This window comes from Bos mutus, chromosome 1 (assembly GCF_027580195.1).
Source record: "Bos mutus isolate GX-2022 chromosome 1, NWIPB_WYAK_1.1, whole genome shotgun sequence".
Lineage (NCBI taxonomy): Eukaryota > Metazoa > Chordata > Mammalia > Artiodactyla > Bovidae > Bos > Bos mutus.
Window position 1 is genome coordinate 52,468,576 of NC_091617.1, and position 13,298 is coordinate 52,481,873.

The following is a 13,298-nucleotide window of genomic DNA, read 5'->3' on the forward strand; positions in this document are numbered from 1 at the left end:
TTTATCTAGGGATGTGTTTTGATAGAGAAAATTGAATGTTATGGAGACTGAAGTAAAGTATGTAGTTAACCTAGGAGAAGAACTGGAGAATATTGGAAACTGGAAACTGAGTTAAAGTATAGATTAAATTTCCGAATGTAATTTAAGCCAAGCACTTTGGGGTACAAGGCATTGGGGAATGGACACAGAGATAAGACATAGGTCTTCCTTTATTTCATCCATGTAAGTAACAAACTATGGTACATAATTTATATATTAACTTGGTTTCAATTAGATGACAGCATAAGATGATTTGCCCTGGTGTTGGTATTTTTAAAGCCAGCCTTCCTGCTTACTAGAGTTTTAGGGCTGGAAAGAAGTTTTTAGCTATGTTAGAGAATAGAAGGTATCAGAAGGAAGTGGGATTATGACTTTTCCTCTGAAGTAGGAGTGGACGTTACCAATTCTTTTGCAAAGTTGGTATTTTAGTATTTTGAGGAAGTAGTTATAAAGATTTGTCAAATCCTTAAAAACAAACAAATATAAGAACAGTTTTGTCTAGGTTGTGTGGATTTTTTTAAGGCCTATTTATTCTTTAGATTTTCTATGATTAGCATATATTATTTGTTTAATAAAAATAAATGTTGATATTTGTTGTAACTTAAGGAAATTTTTGACCAAATTATTTTTCACAGAGAGAAGTTGCAGCCAATAGCCAGAATGGGGAGGAAATTGTTCCTGCTTTGACCTTACGTTTCTTAATAACACGACTAGAAGCAGCACTTAAGAACATTCAAGCTACTAATTATACTGTAAGTGTTTTCTTTTGGAAGTTTGAAATAGTGGATTTGACAACATTTTTCAGTGAGAGAGCATCCAGTATATGCTTATTTTAAGGTGTAGGCCAATTTGTATTTTCCTTACTTACCTCTAGAAATACATATAAATTGATTTCTTGCATTTGTCTTGTACTTTCTCATGACCTCATCTCTTTAATGAGCCTATTCTAGTTTCCTTTCCTACCATAAAATTGTTCATCTTAAATAGAGAACTTTGAACTAGTATAAATGGGCTTTCCCAGTCAGACATGAGTTATGAACTTCAAGAACTACTTCTTCCTTTCCTCCTGATTAATAGACATCTCTTCTTTTTACTGATATTTCTTTAATTGAAGTGTGTTAATTTCTGTTGTACAGCAAAATGATTTGGTTATATATACTTTTTTAATATTTTTCCCATTATGATTTATCTCAGGATGTTGAATACAGTTCCTTTTACTATACAATAGGACTTTTTGTTTATCCTTTCTATACATAATTCTACTGATATTTCTGTATTTGTAAAAATTGGAACTTCTATTATCTGTGTAATCATGTGAGATACAATTGACAAGACATACATTTGAGGTCAAATGATACTTTAGAAATAGAGAAAAATCTGAGGAAACATAAACATTGCTTCAAAAATAAGAACCAATAGAACAGGACATAAAAGGAAAAGGCAGTTCTTTGAATAATTGGGTCAGTAAAGTAAGCTAAGTTTTGCATACGTGTAGAAGATGGATTAGAGTTATCTTCAAGCAAGGACTACCCAGACATCAAACAAAGTAGCCGAAGACACCACTCCCATATTATAATGGTGTACACAGAGATGGAAAAATGATCTTTTTTTTAGGACTTTCAGGATAGGTTCTAAGAGATGATATATACTGCTGCTGCTGCTAAGTTGCTTCAGTCATGTCCGACTGTGTGCGATCCCATAGACAGCAGCCCACCAGGCTCCCTTGTCCCTGGGATTCTCCAGGCAAGAACACTGGAGTGGGTTGCCATTTCCTTCTCCAATGCATGAAAGTGAAAAGTGAAGGTGAAGTCGCTCAGTTGTGTCCAACTCTAGCGACCCCATGGATTGCAGCCTACCAGGCTCCTCTGTCCATGGGATTTCCAGGCAAGAGTATTGGAGTGGGGTACCATTGCCTTCTGCGATCCTCTGTCTAAAATGTAACAAAATTCTGGACTCACAGAAGAAACTTCCTGATGTTCAGCATAAGTTGCTTCTTTGGCACAAACAGTCTAAGTACAGTGAGCCACCCCTGTTGGAGAACAATGGTAACACTCTTGAAATCCAGATTTCCAGACACCAGCCAAGGGTCAGACTTGAAAGCAGGTGTTTCAAAGGATAGCATTCTCAGGCCAGATATGATAAGGTTTTTTATGTACAGGTGTGTATTGGTTTCTGCCATTTTGTCACAAGTGTATATGTTTATAACCACTGCTGCAATCATGATAAAAGAACTGTATCATCACTATGAAAATCTTTTGCTGCCCCTTTACAGTCACATATACCTTTTACCATCTTCACTCTTCCTAATGCCCAATCTATATTCTCCATCTCTAATTTGGCATAGGCTGTTTTTAAATAAGGGCTTTCCAGATGGCACTAGTGGTAAAGAACCTGCCTGCCAATGGTGGAGACAAAAGATGCAGGTTTGAGCTCTGGGTCGGGAAGGTCCTCTGAAGGAGGACATGAAGGAAATAGTTGTGTTTCAATTTTTCATTAAATAAGTGATAAACTTTGTTTATGACAAAGTTTGGTTCATAACGGAGAAGGCAATGGCACCCCACTCCAGTATTATAACAAAAGCACCCATGAACAGTAAAAGACTTTGTTAAGAGATCCTTGTGCTTTTTAAGCTGGATGGTAGATACTTGGGTATTTGTTATTATCTAAAGTGTTTCTAGAGGCTTCCCTCGTGGCTCAGATGGTAGAAAACCTGCCTGTAATGCAGGAGGAATGGGTTCAATCCCTGGGTCAGGAAGATCCCTTAGAGAAGGAAATGGCAACTCATTCTAGTATTCTTGCCTGGAGAATCCATGGACAGAGGAGCCTGGTGGGCTACAATCCAGGGGTTGCAAAAAGCTGGACACAACTGAGCCATTAACATAACAACAACAACAACAACAACAGAGTGTTCTTCACCTAAAATACAATGAGAAAAATGGAGAATTAGAATTTTTTGAAAAGTTTTAGTATAATAAATATTGATGGCATTTGCTTTTATTTTCTTTGCTCAAACTCTAATGTTTTATTTTGAGATTATTAACTGTCTTTCTTCTGGGTCTAATTATTAAATACATCTAAAATGAATTCTGTCATGATTATTAGATGATTGACAATAAAATGATAATTTAGCTCCTTTTAATAGTTATTAAATAGGCCAAGGGTATTTAATTAGCTTTCTATACTGAGAAGTAGCATAGTCTAAATAATCAACTAAGGTATATTTTATCTTTTTAGGCACATCAGATTAATATTGGTTATTACCTGACATTACTGTTTATGTATGGAGTAGCACTCACTGAAAGAGGAAAGAAAGAGGTATGTAGTATGTGTTATTTGTCCATTACAAATAAATCTTTTCACATACTTTAACTTCATTTTAGAAAGTTAAAATCTTGCTTTTTAAAAAAATTCTCTAAAAACTGAAACCATTCCATGACTTTTCTGTCATGTTTTTAAGATACAGAGTAATTGTGCCAGAGACTATTTTGTGAAACTAAAAATATTGATAAGATAAACTTAATGTAAGCGTATAGCCTTGAAATAACTACCATTTGTATAAAACAGAAAATTTTGTTTTGCTTGTTTCATATATACATTTTAATCCATTTTCTAGTGTAGTAGTGTAGTTTAATCTCTCTGGTTTTTATCTTACCCTCTTACGTAAAATATGAATTTGACCTCAGTTCTTCATTAAATAAGGTGAAGTACAAAAGTAAAAATCTAGGAGTTAACTAGGTGATCTCTAAGGGTCCTTACAAATTTAACATTTTCTTTTGCTTATTTTTAATGATTTCTCAATTTCAGCCTTGATATTTCTTTTACTTTTTGTATTCTTAAATTTATACTCTCTTCTTGGTTTCATAAATAAGTCTAACTTGTTAATTAGGTGAAGTAGAATTTATAAGTGCCAAACTGAAAACATTTCCAGTTTAAATAATTTCACATAATGCTAATTATTGTTTAGTGTGTTGTGCTAGAGGATGTTTTAAAATGAGGCCATGTAGTACTTTTTTTCCCTCAGGGAGATTGGGGCTATTGTGCCTATTCTAATAATAGTAACTGAAACATTTATTAGAACTGACCTTTACTTCTATACCTATATTGCTTATAATCAAGATGATCCTTCCCCAAAAGAGACTGTATGTGTGGTCAAAAAGTCACTTATTTCCTGTTTTAAAAATTAGGAAGATTTGTGCTCCAATTAGAAAAAAAAAATAGGAAGAATTATATTCCCATAGTCATTAGAAGAGCCCTTATTTTTGCTAGTAATATTTGTCAGTTTTAGACATAAAGATTATTATTTTAATGTTTCACTTTGAAACACTAAAGACCTTAAGTTCTTTTGTAACTGTTTTATTAAGCGCTGAGTACATTTTTTATGGGATCATATGCAGAGATTCTACAAATAGAGATGTGAATAAATGACCAAATGACTGAATCAGTATTAAAGCTGCTCTGTCTTTTCTAGTTTAGCAAATAATTGTTTATTGTAAAAGGAAAAAATAATTTTTACATCAGCCAAACCTAGTTTTATGTTACTACAGGATTATATAGAAGCTGAGAATAAATTTCTAGTGATGAAGATGGTAATCCAAGAAAACGAAATTTGTGAAAACTTTATGTCATTAGTTTATTTTGGCCGTGGTTTGCTTCGATGTGCTCAGAAGAGGTAAGAATTTTAATTAATGGGTAGTTCTTGCCTGTTAACTTTCAGTATTATGTAATGGAAATAAAGTTTGCACAATATACCAGGGATCATGACATTTGTGCTCCATTGATTCTTTTTTCTGTCACTGATTGTGTAGATCATTTCATTAATGTACTTGAGAATATTAAATATCAAATTTAACAGGCCATGGCAATAAAAGGTGGTATAGCATAGGCATTAGAAACATAGGCTTTGGAGTCTGATAGGCCGATTCAAATACATTTTATATCACTTCCTGGTATACGACCCTAGGAAATTTAATGTTGCTAAGCCTAATCTTTGGAACTAATAACAGTGCCCACCTATTAAGGTAATTAACACAGTGCTCAGGACACAAAAATACTATTCTTAATAAATAATAATTATAGTTATTAATATTATTACCACTTGAAATGGGTGTTTAAGTTATAAATGAGCTTATAACACATTGAAAGGGTCCCAGTTCTGAGTCCAGGGGTATTGGGTATTACGCAGTTAGGTACAGAGGAATGTACATGGGCTATCTGTTCACTTCCCATATGTATGTTGTTTAATCACTAAAGTCATATCCAGCTCTTTTGGAACCCCATGGACTGTAGCCTGCCAGGCTCCTCTGTCCATGGGATTTCCCAGGCAAAAATACTACAGTGGGTTGCCATTTCCTTCTTCAGGGGATCTTCCCAACTGAGGGATTGAACTTGAATCTCCTTCTTTACAGGCAGATTCTTTACCACTGAGCCAACAAGGAAGCCCTCCAATATGTGTATCCTTAGCCATTTGTAGAATCAATCATTCATTTTATTTCTAAGCATTTATTATATATTAGAGACTGTTCTAGGTGTTAGGGGTAAAATAGTTTACAAAACAGTTTCCTTCCTCATGTAACTGACAGTATAGTGAAGGTTTATAGACCTTAATAAAATAATCAGTTATTTAAATAATCAATTATGAAATGTGAGAAAGAGCTATGAAGGAAAATATAATAAAGAATTAAAGTCCTTATTGGAACCTCAGTGGGTTTCTTGGGAATCAGAAGTCTCCTTGAAGAATTAATGTTTGGTTGAAATCTGAAGGATGAATTAGGAAAAATGTACTTATGCAAATCCTTATGAAGGATTACTGCTGGGCCCAACTGTTGAATCCCTAAAAGCATCACTTAATATGGTAGTTCCTTGATTCTTTGAAAGGCTGATCGTCCATCCTCTGGTGTGCTTGGTTTTTATTATCCAGAAGAAGTCCTACTTCCTGTTTATTAGCATGATGTTCTCAATGTAGTTTGCCACTGTGATATTTCACAGAAAGTCAGGATAATCAAAATCTCTTTAATACTGTGGAGAGAATTAGCATAGCTCTGAGTCAAAGAATCTGGACTGCTGTCCTTTCTTCAGATATGTGAACTACCTATTGTTTATTTTCTTTATTGATGGACATCGAGAATCCATTTTCCAAATCATTGACACTAGAAAACCCAGTCGTCTGGCAGCAGCATTTCCTTTCATCCCTGGCCTATAGAGAACAGTCACCACTGAGCTGCTCAAAATGTCCTTCTTACTCTGTATTTCTTACTGCATTAATAAAATGGAATGTCCTCTGGACCTTTCTAGGGTACCCTGTCTGGTAATGGATTCAATGGTGTTATGTCCATTCTACCATCTTTTCCTCCCTGAGCTTTCTTGAATACTCTGCCAAGAAAATTTTCAACGTTTTCATCTCAATTACTATTATAGAGGCCATTGGTTGTGTCCAGGCTTCAAGTAGCCTCAGCAACATGTTGGGATTGGCTTCGCATGTCCTTACATTCAGTAAATGCTGAATTATGGGAGAGTTGCCCCATATCAGTATACATTTCCCTATCCAGCTATATACTTGATCATTGGTTTAGCTCTTTTGGACTTCCCTGGTGGCTCAGATGGTAAAGCGTCTGTCTACAATGTGAGAGACCTGGGTTCAATCCCTGGGTTGGGAAGATTCCGTGGAGAAGGAAATGGCAACCCACTCCAGTACTCTTGCCTTGAAAATCCCATGGATGGAGGAGCTTGGTGCAGGCTACTATCCATGCGGTCGCAAAGAGTCGGGCTTTGCGACTGAGTGACTTCACTTTCACTTTCAGTTTCATGACTGAGTGACTTCACTTTCACTTTAGCTCTCTTAGGATCCACTCCCAGACACATTCCTGCCACTGCACAGTAGTGAAAGTAGTGAAGTCTGCAATGCTTATGGTGAACAAGCCTTTTCTTCCTCTTTTTTCACTTGGGCTTTGCTTGTACCTGATCCTAGATTTTTCAGTATTTAGGCAATGAGCAGAGATCGGGGAGGATTTTGAGAAGGAAGAAGAGCATCATCTTTTGGGACATGTACCTCAGATAATGTACAGATATTTGCATGGGCTACTTGTTCCATATCAGAGTCCTGATAGTATAATAGTCTTGTTGAGGCTGTGCTTTTGGTTTTTGCTGCTGTTATATCCCTGTGATTAAATACTGGGTCTTATTTTCAGCATGGTCTGCCTTTATGTTTAGAGTTGGTCAGATTTCTTTAAATGTTACCATAGAGGCCTTTTAACTTTCACGGAGTACCCTTAGTTGATAGTAGTAGCCAGTTTCTCCCACTTTGTGGTTAAATCTGGGCCTGATTTTAGCACAAGTTATCTTTACGGCTGTCAGAGCTGAGGGTCTCTTTAAATGCTGCCTTCAGAGGCCTCTGTCTTTCATTGTGTCCTGAGTCAATCATTGGCTGACCTGTGCCAGTCCTTCTCTTTCTTCAAGGCTTCCAAGACAGTAAACAAAAGCCAGCCAACCCTACAACCCCTTTGATTTACCATGGCCCCCATACTGTTCAAGCTTGAGCTACTACATAATCTATTACCTCCCTTTCTACCTATATTTCATCTCAGTCTATTATAGATGAGAATCCTAGTATTGTAGCATGCTAGACATTATCATCCTACTTACACACACACACACACACGCACACAAATGGGTTGCCTGTTGTCTAATTGGTAAGCTAGTTACAGAGTCTTGTTCAAATTAACCTTTTAAAATGCCTTGCAGATATAATGGAGGACTGCTAGAGTTTCATAAAAGCTTACAAGAAATAGGAGACACAGATGATCATTGGTTTGATATAGATCCTACAGAAGATGAAGATTTACCTACAACTTTTAAAGTAAGAAATTATTTAATCTATGGCTAATCAGAATCATCTTTGATAAAGTGCAGTTTATGCTATGTCATTCTATAGAAAACATATTCTTTTATTGGACATTAGCTTTTTGTATGAGAAAACTTTGATTCCATTATCTGGTACAGAATGTGAGTATGATTCAACAAATAGAGAGAAGTGAGGTGGATGTATTAGCATTTCCAGATAACAAGAAGATTAAAAGTTGTACTAGTTCACATGGCTAGAGATAAATGTAAGTTAACTTATTTTTTCTAATTATATTTGCCATTGTTTTGTTGTTGATTTAAAATTTAAAAGTATTAAATGATCATTTTAGAAAACTTGAAAAACGTGAAAATGCCAAAGATAAAAAATTCATCAATATATTCCTTCAAATGGCAAACTATTGTTAGAATTTTCATTTATGTATTTCCATACACACATGTATAAACACTTTTATTTTTAGTAAATTGGTGTTATGTTATATACATTGATTTATAGTATAAAAATGTATTATTGTGAATTTGCCAGCAAGTAGATTATTGTATATTGAAAGTATAATTTCTCATAGTCTATCATAAACTGTGCTTTAATTTGGTTAACCAGTTCCCTTGAATTGAACATTTAGTTTATCCTAAACATTCTAGTTTTTTAGTATTACAGAAAGTGATCTTTTTTAATTTCTCACATCATTGCCTTAGTGTAAATTTCTAGAGGTGGAATTGTGAAGTGTTTACACACTTATATAAGTTATTCATGTATATTTCCACATTTCCTCCCAGAAAGTTTGTCCTGATTTATATTCTCAAGACAGAGTGTAAGAATTGCTCTTTGCCCTCATGTGCTTAGCCGCTCAGTTGTGTCCAACTCTTTGTGACTCCATGGACTGTAGCCGCCCAGGCTTGATTCTCTAGGCAAAAATACTGGAGTGGTTGCCGTGCCTTCCTCCAGGGGATCTTCCCAACCCAGGGATCAAACCCAGGTCTCCTACATTGCGGGCAGATTCTTTACCATCTGAGCCACCAGGGAAGCCCACACTCTCTGGATATTCTTTACCTTTTGGGTAATTTTTACCCATCTAATAAGCCATATTGGTCACTTTTTAGTTGTTTAATCTGAAAATAGCTACATTAGGCTTCTCTTGGTTAACATTTGAGTGAGGTATCTTATTCCAAACTTTTGCTTTAAACCTTTCTGGATCCTTACATTTTAGCTGACTTTAAAGCCAAATGCATTCCTCAGATTAAAAAGGATGTTTCATAAAAATAAGAAATTCAATTTTTCTAGGAATCTTTAACAACTCAAAGTTTCTATATATCTAATAATATAGCCTCAAAATACTTGTGACAAAAACTGGTAGAACTAAAAGGAGAACTAGAAGACTTCCCAGACACAGTGGAATATTTTAATATACCTCTCTCAGTAATCAATAGAGTAAGAAAGATAATCTTTGGTGTTTGGTGAGATGATTATATGTCTTTTAACTTTGACTTAATATATTAAGTAGTAATTTTATGCATTAAAAAAAATATTGAATTTCTGTGTTTACCTGAAGCAGCTCCTACTTGGTCTTGATTGTTTTTCTCCTAGTCCTTCTCCTTTTAAAATATTTTTCTTTCTTATCCAAATTTTATTTTTGTTTTATGCAAGCTAGTACACATATACAGTTTGTTAAGTATATTAAAAGATTTTAACAGTCTGTGGTTCATCATTTCTAATTGTAGTTTCTGACTATAGATAACTTATTTGAACCCTCTAGGCATTTTCCTTTGATATTAACCCGTACTTTTAAAAAGCTGTATCACTATTTAAAAAAAATTCTCCATCTTAGGTGTCGTCTTTTGATTTCCTACTGTTGGAGATGAGGGTTTAGTAACTTCCCTATACATCTCCTTCACACACACACTTCCCAGTCCCCATTCTTTTAATAGTTACACATTGTTATTAAAGTGGCCTTAGAGTTTCCCTTTATTCCTGGGAATACCCTTACCCCTCTCCTGTGTAAATCCCCTATTCTTGGATTAAGTTTTCCTCTTTCTAGGTGTACTCCCTTGTTTTGGGGGAGTAGCTTTCATCCAGCAGCTTCCTAGAAAGAGAATTTACATGGGAGTTAAATTTTTTGAGACCTTTCAAGTCTCAAAATAATTTATCCTTTGTACACTTTACTTGTATCTTGGCTGGGTGTAAAATTATAGGTTGAAAATAATTTTCCTTTAATTTAAAAAATTATGTTTCTATTATCGTTTAGCTTCCAATAGTAGTACTTTTGAGATATTTGATGTCATTCTGATTCTCAATCTTTTGCTTGTAACCTGTTTTATTTTTTCTTTCTGGGAATTTTTAGGATATTCTGTATATCCCTAGTGTTCTGAACATATGTTTTTTTGGTGCTGCTGCTACTGCTGCTACTGCTGCTAAGTTGCTTCAGTCATGTCTGACTCTGTGCGACCCCACTGATGGCAGCCCACCAGGCTCCCCTGTCCCTGGGATTCTCCAGGCAAGAACACTGGAGTGGGTTGCCATTTCCTTCTCCAATGCATGAAAGTGAAAAGTTAAAGTGAAATTGCTCAGTCGTGTCCGACTCTTAGTAACCCCATGGACTGCAGCCTACCAGGGTCCTCCATCAGTGGGATTTTCCAGGCAAGAGTACTGGAGTGGGGTGCCATTGCCTTCTCCATTTTTGGTGCTAGGACATTTTATTATTATTTTTTTAATTTGATGATTTCTTCTTCATTTTCTCCTTTCTTTTTGAGATGTTTGCTATTCAGCTGCTTGACATCCTGGACTGAATTTCTGACTTTGTTATTTCTATGGTAATTTTTATTTTTTGTCTTTTCTACTTTCTAGGAGATTTTCGTAACTTCATCTTTTTGCATAGAGCTAGTATTCAGCCAGTATACACTAGTGCTATCATACTAGTTATTATAATGTTAAAATATTTCCATACTACTTGGAAAATAGTTTCTGCCTCAAAAATAATTTGGGTAACCAGCTGCATTCCAGGTGCCCTATTCTGTCCTCCAGCCCTCTCTCGCCATACTTCTCTAAAATTCAATAACTAAAGGTTTAATGTACAATAGAGCAGAGCGTGTCCATGATCCTGCTCTTGCTCTAGGCCATCATGTTCTTATCTGTTTTAATTGGTACCTATGCCTGTGGCCCACCAAAAGTCCTACTTCCCAGACATTGTGATTAGTTTCTAAAGGAAACTTAGAGGGCTGGCCTGTACCCTTTATCTGGCATTGACAAATTCCAGATGAGTACCACCAGAGGCCTGTGCTGCCCCAGTTGCTCCTATCCTCATGTGTCTCCTGAGATGAACTTACCCTGTTGAAAGAAGATCATACTTATAGAGATACTGGCACCCTTGTAGAGCAGTGACTTTCATATCATTATTATTTTCAACATGATTCTTGTTTCTGTCCTTCAGTTGAATTTTTAATTTCCATGATTATTTCAGCTATCATCTACCAAGAATTTTCTTGTTATGAATATTCGTTTTTAAAAAAAATAATATCCTGTCCTTTTTTCTTGCACTTGAGAGGTAAATGTTAAAGGTAAATGTTAGCCAGATCATTTAAGGCTTTATAAACAGTGGGGTGTTATAATTAAATTATAGTAAACATCTGAATGCAGAGTTCCAAAGAATAGCAAGAAGAGATAAGAAAGCCTTCCTCAGCAATCAATGCAAAGAAACGGAGGAAAACAACAGAATGGGAAAGACTAGGGATCTCTTCAAGAAAATCAGAGATACCAAAGGAACATTTAATGCAAAGATGAGCTCGATAAAGGACAGAAATGGTATGGACCTAACAGAAGCAGAAGATATTAAGAAGAGATGGCAAGAATACACAGAAGAACTGTACAAAAAAGATCTTCATGACCCAGATAATCACGATGGTGTGATCATTGACGTAGAGCCAGACATCCTGGAATGTGAAGTCAAGTGGGCCTTAGAAAGCATCACTACAAACAAAGCTAGTGGAGGTGATGGAATTCCAGTTGAGCTATACCAAATCCTGAAAGATGATGCTGTGAAAGTGCTGCCCTCAATATGGCAGCAAATTTGGAAAACTCAGCAGTGGCCACAGGACTGCAAAAGGTCAGTTTTCATTCCAAACCCAAAGAAAGGCAATGCCAAAGAATGCTCAAACTACCATACAATTGCAGTCATCTCACACCCTAGTAAAGTAATGCTCAAAATTCTCCAAGCCAGGCTTCAGCAATATGTGAACTGTGAACTTCCTGATGTTCAAGCTGGTTTTAGAAAAGGCAGAGGAACCAGAGATCAAATTGCCAACATCCTCTGGATCATCAAAAAAGCAAGAGAGTTCCAGAAAAACATCTATTTCTGCTTTCTTGACTATGCCAAAGCCTTTGACTGTGTGGTTCCCAATAAACTGTGGAAAATTCTGAAAGAGATGGGAATACCAGACCACCTGACCTGCCTCTTGAGAAATCTGTATGCAGGTCAGGAAGCAACAGTTAGAACTGGACATGGAACAACAGACTGGTTCCAAATAGGAAAAGGAGTTCGTCAAGGCTATATATTGTCACCCTGTTTATTTAACTTCTATGCAGAACACATCATGAGAAATGCTGGACTGGAAGAAACACAAGCTGGAATCAAGATTGCCGGGAGAAATATCAATAACCTCAGATATGCAGATGACACCACCCTTATGGCAGAAAGTGAAGAGGAACGCAAAAGCCTCTTGATGAAAGTGAAAGTGGAGAGTGAAAAAGTTGGCTTAAAGCTGACCATTCAGAAAACGAAGATCATGGCATCCGGTCCCACCACTTCATGGGAAATAGATGGGGAAACAGTGGAAACAGTGTCAGACTTTATTTTTCTGGGCTCCAAAATCACTACAGATGGTGACTGCAGCCATGAAATTAAAAGACACTTACTCCTTGGAAGGAAAGTTATGACCAACCTGGATAGCATATTCAAAAGCAAAGACATTACTTTGCCAACAAAGGTCCGTCTAGTCAAGGCTATGGTTTTTCCTGTGGTCATGTATGGATGTGAGAGTTGGACTGTGAAGAAGGCTGAGCGCCGAAGAATTGATGCTTTTGAAGTGTGGTGTTGGAGAAGACTCTTGAGAGTCCCTTGGATTGTAAGGGGATTCAACCAGTCCATTCTGAAGGAGATCAGCCCTGGGATTTCTTTGGAAGGAATGATGCTAAAGCTGAAACTCCAGTACTTTGGCCACCTCATGCGAAGAGTTGACTCATTGGAAAAGACCCTGATGCTGGGAGGGATTGGGGACAGGAGGAAAAGGAGACGACAGAGGATGAGATGGCTGGATGGCATCATTGACTCGATGGACGTGAATCTCAGTGAACTCCCGGAGTTGGTGATGGACAGGGAGGCCTGGCGTGCTGCGATTCACGGGGTTGCAAAGAG

General features: G+C 36.5%; 1 protein-coding gene across 6 annotated transcripts in view; it reads left to right on the forward strand.

Moving 5' to 3' along the window:
* DZIP3 (DAZ interacting zinc finger protein 3) overlaps positions 1 to 13,298 on the forward strand; it is a 131,686-nt gene that overhangs the window by 27,459 nt on the left and 90,929 nt on the right. For all 6 annotated transcript variants that reach the window (XM_070368858.1, XM_005905919.3, XM_070368861.1 and 3 more), the window contains 4 exons: positions 675 to 791; positions 3,274 to 3,354; positions 4,584 to 4,708; positions 7,777 to 7,891. In XM_070368858.1, coding sequence (XP_070224959.1) covers positions 675 to 791; positions 3,274 to 3,354; positions 4,584 to 4,708; positions 7,777 to 7,891 — 438 coding nt within the window. The remainder of the gene's footprint in view (positions 1 to 674; positions 792 to 3,273; positions 3,355 to 4,583; positions 4,709 to 7,776; positions 7,892 to 13,298) is intronic.